Source organism: Symphalangus syndactylus, chromosome 11 (genome assembly GCF_028878055.3).
Source record: "Symphalangus syndactylus isolate Jambi chromosome 11, NHGRI_mSymSyn1-v2.1_pri, whole genome shotgun sequence".
Taxonomy (NCBI): Eukaryota; Metazoa; Chordata; class Mammalia; order Primates; family Hylobatidae; genus Symphalangus; species Symphalangus syndactylus.
Window position 1 is genome coordinate 24,566,603 of NC_072433.2, and position 15,535 is coordinate 24,582,137.

At 48.4% G+C, this 15,535-nt stretch overlaps 1 protein-coding gene across 2 annotated transcripts in view; it reads right to left on the bottom strand.

The window, feature by feature from the left end:
* Positions 1-13,471: 13,471 nt before the first annotated feature.
* TANGO6 (transport and golgi organization 6 homolog) overlaps positions 13,472-15,535 on the bottom strand; it is a 263,274-nt gene continuing 261,210 nt past the window's right edge. For both annotated transcript variants that reach the window (XM_055298416.2, XM_055298415.2), the window contains one exon: positions 13,472-15,180. In XM_055298416.2, coding sequence (XP_055154391.1) covers positions 15,004-15,180 — 177 coding nt within the window. In that variant the 3' untranslated portion in view covers positions 13,472-15,003. The remainder of the gene's footprint in view (positions 15,181-15,535) is intronic.

A 15,535-nucleotide genomic window follows, 5' to 3' on the forward strand; every position in this document is an offset into this window, starting at 1 on the left:
GCTCACGCCTGTGGTCCCGGCACTCTGGGGGGCGAGGCGGGTTGATCACTTCGGGCTAGGAGTTCGAGACCAGTCTGGCCAACTTGGCGAAACATGAAGAATACAACAGACAAACCAACCAACCAACTCAATGACAACAAAACAGGTCTACCCTGGAGTCATACTCTAATTTTTTCTATTTTCCTCCCTTTCTGATCCTTTATCCCACTTTCTTTTTCTTCCTCTTCCTTCTCCCTCTTCTTTGTCAAATAGAGGATTGAGTTATTATCACTGATCCATATAAAGTCCCTCTCTCATTTATTTTAACTCCCACCCCCATTTCTATTCCCCGACATCCCATGTGCAACCTTCCTAATATGTTTGATACGCATCTTTTTGTTTGTATGTATTTTTAGAAAGTGATTATTGTTTTTGTATGCAAAAAAAATTAATAAAAAAAAAAAAAAAAATTCCTCCCACTGTTCCTTTGAGAGAATTTAGCAGGGAAAGGCGGAGTCTGCAGAGCTAGGCCAGCTCTTCCGGCACCTTTGAGGGAATTATAAAAAGGCACGTGGCTTGGCTGGCACACCCCAGCCGGGGCAGCCCACACTCACCTACTTCTCGAGGACCACAGTGGTCCTGGGCAAGAGGGGGAGGCACATGCTAAATATGGCTCTAGGATTCCCCTAGAAGGAGGCTTTTCCCTGAAGAAAGGATTTCCAAGCCTAGTGATGTCAGCAGCAATGTCCTCCCACCCAGGGAAGTCCCAGGGCGAGGTTCTCTCCTGTGTGCATTGTAAGCCTACTCCCACGCAAGTGTCTGCACCACACACGTGTACAGTTATGTGACACAAAATGGACACACAAGTGCATACTCTTTCCCAGACTAGTGGAACACAATCCCTGTCTACACTTAAGGTAAGCTTGTTCCGAATTTGTTGGGCTCTTTTTTTTTTTTTTTTTTTTGGAGACAGAGTCTCGCTCTGTCACCCAGGCTGGAGTGCAATGGCCTGATCTTGGCTCACTGCAGCCTCTCCCTCCTGGGTTCAAGCAATTCTCTGCCTCAGCCTACCGAGTAGCTGGGATTACAGGCACCCACCACCATGCCTGGCTAATTTTTGTATTTTTAGTAGAGACGGGGTTTTACCATCTTGGCCAGGCTGGTCTTGAACTCCTGACCTTGTGATCCATCTGCCTCGGCCTCCCAAAGTGCTAGGATTACAGGGGTGAGCAACCACACCCGGCTTGTTTGGCTCTTGTTACTATAACATCAACCATAATTCTTTTTTTTCTCCATCTTGCTCTGTTGCCCAGGCTGGAGTGCAGTGGTGCAATCACGGCTCACTGCAGCCTCAACTTCTCGGGCTCAAGGGATCCTCCCACCTCAGCCTCCTGAATAGCTGGGACCACGTGCCACCGTGCCCGGCTAATTTTTGTATTTTTTGTAGAGATGGGGTTTCACCATGTTGCCCAGGCTGGTCTCGAACTCCTGGGATCAAGCAATCTTCCCACCTCAGCATCCTAAAGTGTTGGGATTAGACTGGGCGTGGTGGCTCACATCTGTAATCCCAGCACTTTGGGAGACTGAGGCGGGCAGATCACGAGGTCAGGAGATCAAGCCCATCCTGGCTAACATGATAAAACCCCGTCTCTACTAAAAATACAAAAAATCAGCCGGGCATGGTGGCACTCGCCTGTAGTCTCAGTTACTTGGGAGGCTGAGGCAGGAGAATTGCTTGAACCTGGGAGGCGGAGGTTGGAGTGAGCCGAGATGGCGCCACTTCACTCTAACTTAGGTAACAGAGTGAGACTCAGTCTCCAAAAAAAAAAAAAAAGTGTTGGGATTACAGGTGTGAGCCACTAAGCCTGGCCCCACAATTCTTTTTTTTTTTTTTTTTTTTGAGACAAAGTCTCCCTCTGTCATCCAGACTGGAATGCATGGTGTGATCTTGGCTCACGGCAACCTCCGCCTCCCAGGTTCAAGCAATTCTCCTGCCTCAGCCTGCCAAGTAGCTGAGACTAGAGGTGTGCACCACCACACCTGGCTAATTTTCAAAAAATATTTTTAGTAGAGACAGGGTTTCACCACATTAGCCAGACTGGTCTCAAACTCCTGACCTCAAGTGATCCACCTGCCTCAGCCTCCAAAGTGCTGGGATTACAGGTGTGAGCCACCATGCCCGGCCATGTCCCCACAATTCTTTTTTTTTTTCTTGAGACGGAGTCTCACTCTGTCGCCCAGGCTGGAGTGCAGTGGCGTGATCTCTGCTCACTGCAGTCTCGGCCTCTTAGGTTCAAGTGATTCTCTTGCCTCAGCCTCCTGAGTAGCTGGGATTGCAGGCACGCACCACTGTGCCAGGCTAATTTTTTGTATTTTTAGTAGAGATGAGGTTTCACCATGTTGGTCAGGCTGGTCTCAAACTCCTGACCTCAAGTGATCCACCTGCCTCAGCCTCCAAAGTGCTGGGATTACAGGGGTGAGCCACCATGCCTGGCCATGGCCCCACAATTCTTAATTGTGCTGGCACTTCTGCTTTGTCTTCTTTCTTGATGAAAGACATCATTAGTCATTGTCACACAGGAGGTCCAAAGTTAGACCCTTTATAAAAGCAGTTAGAGCAAAGCTGAGGGTAGGGGCCATTCCTATCAGTGCCTTTGTTGGAGGGGACCCCCTGCCAAAATATGTCCTACTTGCAGAAGTTAATTTTTTTTTTGGCTAGGACCCCCACTCCCCGACTTTCCTTTCTCATCAGATAAGCCAATGTAGTGATTCCCATGTCTGGCAGGGTGTTGCACAGTAGACTTTGAAAACCTGTAGAGCTTTTTAAAAACCACGAATGCCTGGAACTCATCAATTTAATCAGAATCACTGGGGGTGGACCCGAGGCTTGAATTAAAAAAAAAAAAAAAAAAATTCCCCAGGCAATTCTATTCTTCATCCAGGGTTGAGAACACAGCTTGAGGGTTTTCCTCAGCTGAGACTTACAAATGCATTTCTGGCACCGAGAGGCCAGTCAAGAGCCAGCCAGTCAGGCGGTGAGCTCTAGAGCACGTAGGAGTGTCTGTCCATTTTCCTCCAGCACCAGGCCTGCCACGGTGTTGGCACCTGTTTAATTGACTGACCTTAAAAACTTACCAATGGGCTGGGCGCAGTGGCTCATGCCTGTAATCCCAGCACTTTGAGGGACTGAGGCTGGTGGACCACTTGAGGCCAGGAGTTCGAGACCAGCCTGGCCAACATGGCGAAACCCTCTCTCTAATAAAAATACAAAAAAAATTAGCCAGGCGTGGTGACGCGCACCTGTAATCCCAGCTACTTGGGAGGCTGAGGCACAAGAATCCCTTGAACCTGGGAGGCATAGGTTGCAGTGAGCCGAGATTGTGTCACTGCACTCCAGCCTGGGTGACAGAGTGAGACACTGTCTCAAAAACAAAAACAAAAAAGTTAACAATGGACTAATGAGCTGTCAAGTCAGAAGGAACAAAATAAAAGAAGGAAGGATGTGGATTTGAGCTGGAAATTAGGAAGGAGAGCCGGGGAGAAACAGAGGAACAGGATCACATGGACGAGATGAGTCCCCAGGTCTCTCCGATACACCTGGAATTAGATTTCAACAACCGTTTTGTTCACTAAGTTGCTGTCTGCCTTTTTCCAGAACTGCGAAAAACCCAGCCAGCCCTTGTCTGTAGGAGGACAGAGCTGTCAAAACAACTTGGATTCACTTTGTTTTCTAAAGGACAGAACTTCTGGACTGTGGGGCTTTCCCCACCCAAAGACATGGGGAAGGGTAGTCTCTAGAGACTCAGGAGGGGTCTGAGCTGCTCTCTTTTGGGGAATGGAGTCCCCATTACTCTGTCTCTCACACCGCCCTGGTCTTGTCCACAGAGAAAGACCCACAACTTAGCACCTGTCCTTTGAAATCTCGGAACAGCAAAAACCTCAGGTCTTTGAAACATTAGCATTCCCATTCTCTTCTCTTCATAGACAGCCTATTTTCAGGCTGGCCCTTCTCTAGGATTAACATGGTCGCCAAGTTTTGAAGTTTTGAAGGTGGTGTGTGGTCCAATGAAGGCGTGTGTGTGTGGTGGGGGTGGCTCTAGAGACTCTGGGAGTGCAGAGCTGGCTGCTTTGTTCTCCCCAGCGCCAGGTGGCTACCTGTGTGTGTGATAATACATTAGAAAAACCCCACCCAGTAGCTCTTCTGAGCTGGCTCCTGCTCTTAAGGTAGACAGTAAAGATGAAATCTGACATCATTTAATAAACCACTTAAAGGCCCAGTAGCTTTCCTAGTTCTCCAGAAGAGGTGCTCCTGTGCTCCGGCACCACACCTGCTCTGCAAACCACTCTCTCCTGAAATCAACAGCTCCTGCCCTCAGCCTCCTGCAGCTCCGTGCTGGAGTTAGGGGCTGGCCAACTGATTGACTTTTTATTTGCAATAATTGACCTCTCTGGACCTTATTTTCCCCTTCTCCAAAGAGGGCCATTAACCCAGCTTCTTTTTCCTCTCTCAAGGAATGGTATGGGAATAGAGCTATTAATGTATTTGTGCTTTGAGCTTCTTGCAAGGAATAACTGTTAAAAACTATACACTGTAGGCTGGGCGCCGTGGCTTATGCCTGTAATCCTAGCACTTTGAGAGGCTGAAGTGGGCGGATCACCTGAGGTCGGGAGTTTGAGACCAGCTTGACCAACATGGAGAAACCCCGTCTCTATTAAAAATACAAAATTAGCCGGGTGTGGTGGCACATGCCTGTAATCCCAGCTACTCCGGAGGCAGAGGCAGGAGAATTGCTTGAACCCGGGAGGTGGAGGTTGCGGTGAGCCGAGATCACGCCATTGCACTCCAGCCTGGACAACAAGAGTGGAACTCCGTCTCAAAAAAAAAAAAGATACACTGTAGGCTAGGCTCAGTGGCTCATGCCTATAATCCCAGTACTTTGGGAGGTCAAGGTGGACTGATCTCTTGAGGTCGGAAGTTCAAGACCAGCCTGGCCAACATGGTGAAACCTCATCTCTACTAAAAAATACAAAAAGTAGCTGTGTGTGGTGGCATGCGCCTGTAATCCCAGCTACTCAGGAGGCTGAGGCAGGAGAATCGCTTGAACTCGGGAGGTGGAGATTGTAGGTGAGCTGAGATTGCACCACTGCGCTCCAGCCTAAGTGACAGAGACCCCGTCTCAAAAAACAAAACAAAAAACAAACAAAAATGATACAAGGTTATTCTGAGAATGATATCTGAAAATTGAAGCCCTGCTTATAGGAACTGGATGGGAAAGCAACAACCTTCAAAGAAGACATTTCTAGAGTTCATGGGAAGACTTGCTACACTTTCTATGTTGCACATTTGCCACATGGCTTTCTGCCTCCTCTGTTCCCAGGAAGGCAGTCTTAGATGTTTACTATCTTGGCCACTCTACAAACGAAGCCTTTCCATAAGCAATTTACCAAAGCTGCCAAAGTGCAGGAGCAGGTGGGCTGCGGAGCTTTCACACACCTCCTTCCAGCTTCTGGGCAAACTACAAGGTCAAACACAAGAGGTATAACAAATTTTGGTGTCTGAGGTTGTTTCTGTGGTTGTTTTCCCAGAGATTATTTTGCTATGTTGCCCAGGCTGGCCTCAAACTCCTGGGCTCAAATGATCCTTCTGCCAAGGCCTCCTGAGTAGCTAGGATTACAAACCACCGTGCCTGGCTTGAGGTTGGGTATTGATGTACTAGGACACTCTTTTGAGGCTATTTGGGTTAAAGCTTAAGTTGGCACAGGTGTTCCATTTAAACAAGCAGGGAATCACTTTTTTTTTTTTTTTTAGACGGAGTTGCACTCCGTCACCCAGGCTGGAGTGCAGTGGCACGATCTTGGCTCACTGCAACCTCTGCCTCCTGGGCTAGTGATTCTTCTGCCTCAGCCTCCTGAGTAGCTGGGACTACTGGTGCATACCACCACACCTCACTAATTTTTACATTTATAGTAGAGATGGGGTTTCACTATGTTGGCCAGGCTGGTCTTGAACTCCAGATCTCAAGAGATCCACCTGCCTCGGCCTCCCAAAACGCTGGGATTACAGGCGTGACCACCACGTGGGAACCACTTTCTTTATCCACACTTATACTAAGAACAGATTTTAACAATTTGGAAATACAGTATCTATGTATCGGTAGTAGCAAGCACGGTGGGAAAAAGCACAGCCTTTGGAGCCAGACTGCTTGGGTCCAGTACTGATTTGGCTGCTTCTTACCGGCTATGTAATCTGAGGCAATTAGCCTCATGTGTGCCTCAGTTTTCCTATCTGTAGAACAGGGTCATAGTAAGACCCATCTTACAGGCCCAGTGTGAGGGCTAACGGGATTAATATGTGTCAAGTGCAGAGAAGGGCATAATAAGCTTTTTAGAGTGTCAACTGTAATTGTGATCTTGACATACAGTGATGCAGAGGTACAACCATTCAACCTGGGCTTTCCAGATGAACCCAGTACTTTAAGGGGCCATCAGACCTTATGTCCTAAATCTGGTGTGGGAAATATAGTCATTATTCTAGGGACATTCCAAACCCCAAGAGAAGGCATACCCTATACACTAAGGGCAGAGTCTCAGAGACGAGAAACCTCTTTTAAATAGACCTGCAGGGGCTCAAGATTTCTCTCCCAGATGACTACTTATAAGCCACTAACTAGTAATTATAAGCCACTAATTAGTATTTGCACCTGGGACACGGCTGCTGGTGGGTGTAACTTGCAAAGCATATTAGCGTGTCCCTGTTGGTGGTTTTGGTACACAGAAAACTCCAGCCCTGAAGATTTCCTAGTCCTGAATTATTTAGAGAATGGTATCAACACTGCTTTGAGACTGAACTTTGCATTTCATGGGTGTTAAAACAAAGTCAGCTGAGGGTGGGGGAATGTAGATTGGTACAAACTTTTGGGGGACATTTGGTACTAACATTTGAAATGGTTATATGCTTTTGATCTGGCACTCCAACCTCTTAAGACCTATTGCATAGAAACATTTCGGTATGCAAAGTTATGTTTGAGAATCATTGAAAAACCATTAGAAATTAGAAACAAGTCAACGGAACCATCAATAAACAAATACATAAGCTGCAGTTTACCCAAACAATGGAAGCCATGCCATCATCACAAAGGAAGAGATCTGTGAGTACTGATATGAGTGTCTCCAAGGTATATGACTCAGAAAAAATGATGCGGGGCACTATTTGGGGTAATAAAATATGGTAATAAATAAAGATCTAGAGGGATTTTGCACCAGTTGTCAGTGCTAATCTTGGGCAGGAGTTGAGGTGAGATCGTGGGAATTTTCCTTTCTTTGGAAATATGGTATCTCTTGGGTAGCAGCAATGCACAGTGTAAAAAGCACAGCCTTTGGAGCCAGACTACCTGGGTCCAAATACTGGTTTGGCTACTCCTTACTGGTCATGTAATCTGGGCAAGTAATTTGCCTCCTGTGTGCCTCAGTTTTCCCATGTGTAGTCATAGTAAGACCTCTCTCAGAGTGTGAGGGTCAAGGGAATTAATATGTATCGTGCTGGGCGCAGTGGTTCATGCCTGTAATCCCAGAACTTTGGGAGGCCGAGGCAGGTGGATATTTTGAGCCCAGGAGTTTGAGACCAGACTGGGCAACATGGCGAAACCCTGTCTCTACTTTTTTAAAAATACGAAAATTAGCCAGGCGTGGAAGCATGCCCCTGTAGTCCCAGCTACTCGGGAGGCTGAGGCAGGAGAATTGCTTGAACCCGGGAGGCAGAGGTTGCAGTGAACCGAGATTGCACCACTGCACTCCAGCCTGAACAGAGCAAGACTCCGTCTAAAAAAAAAAAAATTAGCTGAGTGTGGTGGTGCACGTCTGTAGTTCCAGCTACTCAGGAGGCTGAGGTGGGAGGATCACCTGAGCCTGAGAAACAGAGATTTCGGTGAGCTGTGATTGTGCCACTGCACTCCAGCCTGGGCGACAGAGAGAGACTGTCCCCCCCAAAAAAAGTGCCAAGTGCACATATTACAAACTACATATACATTAAACTTGTTCTAAGTCACATCACATATCATCTGAAAATGTACACAAATACGCACAGCAGCCAGGCATTGTACCTGCGGGCTATACCGCTCCTCAGACTGGAGGGCAGAGGGCCAGCACGGGGGAGGTTGTAGGCAGCGCCCACCATGTGTCAGGGAAGCGCAAATGCCTTCTTGGTGGGCCCCACATGTTGGGGTTCATGTGTATATGTGAGTACCTGAGTTTGCATCCCAAACTCTACTCTGCTTGAAAGGCTTTTACTTCTGTACTCACTTTGTGGGGGAGAAGCTCCATTGTATTCAACAGATGTTCAAAACATTTCATGGAGGGTCTTCCGATGTAGTAAACAGGCTCCTGGCTGCAACCCAGCAGACTTGGAGCCAAATCCCACCAAGGGAGGATGTCAAGAGCCTGCCTCCCTGTTCTTCAAGATTGTTGTGAGAATCAGACAAGCTTATGGATGGAAAATGACTTTCCAAAATAAAGGAAATGCAAACACTGATCTTGCAACACTGTGTTACAAAGAACCGCAGAGGGCACTCTGGGGGGGGTGGGGGGCACAAAAACTGAGGCCTGGTAGCGTGGAGCTACAGACTCCTTGTGAAGAACTGGGGAGGACAACAGGGGATGACCTCCCTAATGATAAGTTTCAGCTTTCCAGGGCCGAAGGTGGGGTCTGCATTCCCCTCTCACCTTGCCAGCCTGTGCAGAGGGCGCTGAGCACAGCCCTGAGCTCTGCCTGCAGGAAAGAGGCAGCACCGGGTATTGTAAAGAGCAACACAGGTTCCCAACCCCCAAGCAGTGATTCAGTTCCAACAGAGTGGAGCACGGCAGGCAGAGGTGCTGCACACGGCAGTGTGGCTGCTGCATGTGACTGCAGCATGTCTGTGGCTGCAGAGCTTGCTGAGGACACAGCCAGGCCCTCTGAGGTCAAAGCTGCTGCTGGGGGAAGGGGCGTATTGGGGAAGACGACCCCTCATGGTCAGGGAAATGTGGCACTTCTCACAGCTCGGGTTTCTGACTCTCTCCCTTTGCCACAGAAATTCCAGCCGAGATTTTAGATTTCTGTGCAAAGACTGCAGAAGCTTATCTGGTTTTGCACAGGTCAGATGACTCATCTCTTGACTTATCAGTTGATCCACTTTCACATGTTGTAGCCAGCCCTCCAATGCGGCAAACGGTTGGGCAAGAGGCACAGTCAGGTGGCAGGCAGCGCTTCATTCAGTCACCCTCGCAGACAAAGAGACAAAACAGGTGGATGGACCCAGCATAGATCAACATGCTTGCTCTCCTCTTTTGAGCCAATGAGGAGAAACTGCTGCTACCAGAGAAGAGGAGCTGAAACAACAAAGCCACCGAGGCCAAGTTGGGGTAGCATGAAAAGGGCTGGGGAATCACTGCTTCCTTTTTATGGAGGGGAAAAAACTGGCTGGGTATGGTTATATGCATTTCTTTTATTTTTTCCATTTTGGAGACAGGTTCTCACTCTGTCGCCCAGGCTGGAGTGCAGAGGTGCAGTCACAGCTCACTGCTGCCTCAAACTCCTGGACACAAGCAATCCTCTTACTTCAGCACCCCTCCCTCCTGAGACCTGCTCTTACCTCTGGGCCTTGGCACTTGCTGTTCCCATTACCTGGAACACTCTTTCCCCATTATTTCAGTGCTCATTAATTCACCTCCTGATCCTTATTCAAATAGCAACTTCTCAGCGAGGCTATCTCTGAACAACAAATCTCAACTTACTGTTCCACGCTCCTCCCTCCTATTTTCTCCATAGCATCTCTCACCACTTGACTCTTTTTTCTTTTCTTTTCTTTCTTTTTTTTTTTTGAGACGGAGTCTTGCTGTGTCATCCAGGCTAGAGTACAGTGGCACGATCTCGGCTCACTGCAACCTCTGCCTTCTGGGTTTAAGCGATTCTCCCACCTCAGCCTCCTGAGTAGCTGGGATTACAGGTGCGCCCACCCACACCTGGCTAATTTTTGTATTTTTAGTAGAGACAGGGTTTCGCCATGTTGGCCAGGCTGGTCTCAAACTCCTGACCTCAGGTGATCCGCCTGCCTCGGCCTCCCAAAGTGCTGGGATTACAGGTGTGAGCCAATGCGCCCGGCCCCACTTGACATTGTTTATCTTATTTGTTATTTGTCTCCCTCCACTGCCTCATAAGCTCTTCCCGAGGGTAAGAGTTCTGTTTTGTTCACTGTTGTGTTCTCAGGGCCCAGTGCAGCATCTGGTACGTAATAGGTGCTCGATAAATTGTTGTCATTGCTTATGGTTTGCTTTCCTACACCCCAGTCCCTGGCACACTGATTCTTACATGTGGATGGGCAGGCAAAGCCATAGGAAAGCAAAGAAGTGGAGGAGAGGGGTGAAAAATGAAGCAAGGGCCGGGTGCAGTAGCTCATGCCTGTAATCCCAGCACTTTGGGAGGCCCGCCGAGGTCAGGAGTTGGAGACCAGCCTGGCCAACATGGCGAAACCCTGTCTCTACTAAAAATACAAAAAAATAGTTGAGCATGGTGGCAGACGCCTGTAATCCCAGCTACTTGGGAGGCTGAGGCAGGAGAATTGCTTGAACCCGGGAGGCGGATGTTGCAGTGAGCCAAGATCGCACCATTGCACTCCAGCCGGGGCAACAGAACAAAACTCTGTCTCAAAAAAAAAAAAAAAAAGCCAGGCGCAGTGACCCATACCTGTCATCCCAGCACTTTGGAAGGCCAAAGCGGATGGATCATGAGGTCAGGAGTTCAAGACCAGCCTGGCCAAGATGGTGAAACCCTGTGTCTACTGCAAATACAAAAAGAAAAAAAAAAACAAAAAACGAACAACGAAGCAAGGGACATGGAGGAGGAGATTGGGAAATCTGGGAAATTATGAGTGTGGAGAGATGATAAGGAGCAAAGCAAAAGTTAAGAGATTTCTGATTAAATAACAGAGAACTTGGAGAAAGGCAAGTTTGTGCCAAGGAGGAAGAAAAACAAAGCAGAGAGGGGAAACTCTCCAGAATGTTCAGGAAGTCTAACCTGAAAAAGCAGTTGAAGCTTGGGCAGAAGCCTGGAGTTTGGCTGTAGCCACAAGTGGGGCCTCTGCATGTCTCCTGCGGCTGAGCCATCCCCTGTAGAGCAAGGGGGTGGTGGATGGTGGGCCTGGGAAGAGGAGTAAGAGCCTAGGAGGGGAAAAAGGAGAGGAAGAGGCACCGGGCCAAGCAGAAGGCTGAGTGCCACAGAGGAGTCTAGGAGAGAGGCTGCTGGGTGGTGGAGGACGCTGAAGGTGAGGGGCCAGCAGAGCCTCAGCGAACCAGGTAGAGGCAGCAGCAGAAGGGGTGGTGGGAGGTGGGAAGGTGGTCTCTGAGGGAGAAGAGCAGGGTGGGGGTGGGAGGCAAGACACACTTCACAGGGTCCATGCAGGGAAGTGTCACTTTTGTTCCCGTGTATTTAAGTTTTTGTGCTTTTATTTTTTGGGTCAGAGTTTCGCTCTTGTTGCCCAGGCTGGAATGCAATGGTGCAATCTCGGCTCACCACAATCTCTGCCTCCCAGGTTCAAGCGACTCTCCTGCCTCAGACCCCTGAGTAGCTGGGATTACAGGCATGTGCCACCACACCCGGCTAATTTTGTATTTTTAGTAGAGACAGGGTTTCTCCATGTTGGTCAGGCTGGTCTCGAACTCCCGACCTCAGGTGATCTGCCCACCTCGGCCTCCCAAAGTGTTGGGATTATAGGCGTAAGCCACGGTGCCCGGCCGTTTTTGTGCTTTTATTATCCTAAAGTTTTAACATTCTTTCCCAAGGACTATCATTCATACACACACACGCACATATATAATTTGGAAAATCTGAAAATTTTTAATAATTTGGTCATGTTTAAGAGGATTACATTAGGGCCCAGTGTGGTGGCTTACACCTATAAACCCAGTGCTTTGGAAGGCTAACGTGGGAGGATTGCTTGAGGCCAGCAGTTCAAGACCAGCCTGGGCAACATAGCAAGACCCTGTCTCTACAAAAAAAAATTAGCCAGGTGCAATAGTACACACCTGTGGTCCCAGCTGCTTGGGATGCTAAGGTGGGTGGATTGCTTGAGCCCAGGAGGTCAAGGCTGCAGTGAGCTATGATCATGCCACTTCACTCCAGCCTGGGTGACAAAGTGAGACCCTGTCTGTTAAAAAGAAAAAGAATAGTCCAGGCATGGTAGCTCATGCCTGTAATCCCAACACTTTAGGAAACTGAGTCAGGAGGATTGCTTGAGCCTAGGAGTTTGAGACAAGCCTGGGCAACACAGCGAGATCTCATCTCTGCTAAAATTTTAAAAATTAGCCAGGCATGGTGGTGCACACCTGTGATCCCAGCTACTCGGGGGCACTGAGATGGGAGGATTCCTTGAGCCCAGGAGGTCAAGGCTGCAGTAAGCCATGACTATACTACTCCATACCAGCTTGGGCAACAGAGCAAAACTGTCTTAAAATAAAGACCAGGCGGCCGGGCGCAGTGGCTCACGCTTGTAATCCCAGCACTTTGGGAGGCCGAGGCGGGCGGATCACGAGGTCAGGAGATCGAGACCACGGTGAAACCCCGTCTCTACTAAAAATACAAAAAATTAGCCGGGCGTGGTGGCGGGCGCCTGTAGTCCCAGCTACTCGGAGAGGCTGAGGCAGGAGAATGGCGTGAACCCGGGAGGCGGAGCTTGCAGTGAGCCGAGATTGCGCCACTGCACTCCAGCCTGAGCGACAGAGCGAGACTCCGTCTCAAAAAAAAAAAAAAAAAATAAATAAATAAATAAATAAAAAATAAAGACCAGGCACGGTGGCTCATGCTTGTAATCCCAGCACTTTGGGAGGCCAAGGTGGGCAGATCACCTCAGGCCAGGAGTTCGAGATCAGCCTGGCCAACATGGAGAAACCCTGTCTCTACTAAAAACACAAAAATTAGCCGGGCATGGTGGTGTGCACCTGTGGTTCCAGTTACTTGGGAGGCTGATGCTTAAGCCCAGGAGTTGGAGGTTGCAATGAGCCGAGATCATGCCAATGCATTCCCGCCTGGGTGACACAGTGAGACTCTGTCTCAAAAAAAAAAAAAAGAAAAGAAAAGAAAAAAATAAATCAATAAAGAGCTAGGCATAATGGCACCTAACTATAATCCCAGGTACTCAGGAGGCTGAGAGGGTAGGACTGCTTGAGTCCAGAAGTTGAGAATAGCCTGGGCAATGTAGTGAGACCCCACCTCAAAAAAAATCAATAAAGAACAGATGTTTTTAGCCACTTGCCAAATAGTTCAAATTAAGAGGTGATCTATAAAGGTACCAGGATGCTTCATGAGGCACTCGAAGGTTTGGACTAGTGTCTTAGATTAATCAAGGTGGTCAGTCAGGATCTGTCCTCAGAACTGGAATGCAATTAATGCAAATGAAGTTGTAAGTGAAATGGATTGTGCAACACATTAGATCTGCTGATCTGAAGTGGGTTGTGTGGAGTCTAGTTAAAGGAAGGCCAAGAAACAAGCATTTTTATTGTATATCCAGCTGGCCCAAAGGAGATTCTTCTTAGATTTGAAAGCCACAATGCCCATTTTCTAGACATCCTTCATTTGGAGAATAGAAATTAATCCAGCTACACTAGCTGAATGGAAATATTCCTTAAACACACCTAGCTAGATTTGTTCTAATTCTCTGCTCACTAAGCTCTCTTGTGATCCTGTTCATAAGATGGCCTCTTTAAAGGGATGCCACCAAGGAAGTTCTGACTCAGAACCATGTCTGTGATCTGGCCAGAGAGAAATATCCTGTTGTTAACTAACAAATAGCCACGTTTGTGTGTAGATCCTTCAGTCACTCGAGCTTTTGGAAACTGCGTTTTGGTTCCTGTGGGTCTGGTCACCCCAGAGAGTGTGATAAAATCCTGTGATAAAATTCTGTACCTAGCCCTGCAAAGCTGAGGACTGATCAAGCAGCTCTGGGTTGGCTTCATCAAGGTGTTGACAACAGGGAGAGCTAATCTGAAGCAGCCAGCCAGTATCTCCTTTCTGTTATCTCTTTTAGCTGCAATCAAAATGCAGCAGCCAAAATATATAAAGAAATAAAGTGGAGACCACAGTGTTATATCTGAAATTGTTTCAACAGCCCTGGCATTAGGCCACCAGCATGCATTCTTTCCAGCCTGCATTCAGTGTGAACCCATTGTCTAGGCATTCATCTTTCTGAAGGAGCAGAGGACAGAAGGCAGGATGTAAACTCTCTGGATGCTTGTGGTTCTTTTCTCCTGATAATCAGGGCAACTCTCTCCAAACAGCAGCAGAGGGAGTGAAGAAAAATGGCCTGGGAGGACAAACACAGGGCTTACCCTTCTTCTCTGGAAGAGTCAACCAGCTTGATTGTCCTTTCTGGGCATCAGAGCCTCTTCAACTCCACAGTTTTCCATCTCGACACCAGAGGACCAGATTTAGCCCTGTTGTTCTTTCCATCCAAGATAATTTTATTCCATTTTGCATTCTTTGATAATTATTTCCTTCCCCTCCCCACCTCCAACTGCATCTCCTACTCCGAAATGCCTCTTGAGCAGCCAAGGACGGCCAGTTCTGCTCCTCATTTTCCTGAGGAAGAAGAATCTCAGCCTGAAAGAACATAGAGCTGGGTGACATATGGGTGGCCAACCTCTTCTCCTCAAGTTCCAAGAGAGTGGGCAATTAGTGAAATTCCATCAGTCATGTTAAAATATACTTTCACCAGGTAGACATCCTTCTCTCAATGCTAGACGACAGTGAAAAATGTACAGATTAATGAGATTTGTAATTGTTTTCTCTTAACTGCACACCCTTCAGGCTGAATGTGGGAGTGCTAAACAGATGCCTTCGGAAGGGACCCTGAAGACGCAAGTGACCTGCACCATAAAACCACCCTGAGGGTCAGCCATGCTGCCAGCACTCAAGAAGCAGCAGGGCCACCTGCTGGAAGACCTGGGCATGGCTCTGGGTGCCTGGCCCTTCCTGCCTCCTCCATGTCCTTGGAGCCAGGTCTATGGCAGGACCATGATCTTCTTCTCCAGCTTCTGTGGAGGGAACAGGAAGTTTTTCATGATGTCATCCAGCTCTTCTAGGGCCAACTGGGCATGGAGCTTGGCCACGTCATCGGGTTCCAGACGCACCACGTGCTTCAGCAGGTGGTAGAGATCCTTGAGGACGGTGCTCAGCACCTGCATGAGAGAGACAGCCATGACCGCCTGTCTACTGTGCCGGCATTTCTCAGTACGACTGAACTGCCCTCTCCTCCTGACTGAGGAGATCTGTGAGGACATCCACAGACTTCCTGAAGATAATGTGGCTAGGTGCAGTGGCTCATGCCTGTAATCCGCACTTTGGGAGGCCAAGGCAGGTGAATCACTCGAGTCCAGGAGTTTGAGACCAGCCTGGGCAACATGGCAAAACCCCATCTCTACAAAATACACAAAAATTAGCCGGGTGTGGTGGTGCATGCCTGTAGTCCCAGCTACTGAGGAGGCTGGGGTTGGGAGGATCATCTGAGCCTGGGAGGTCAAGGCTGTAGTGAGC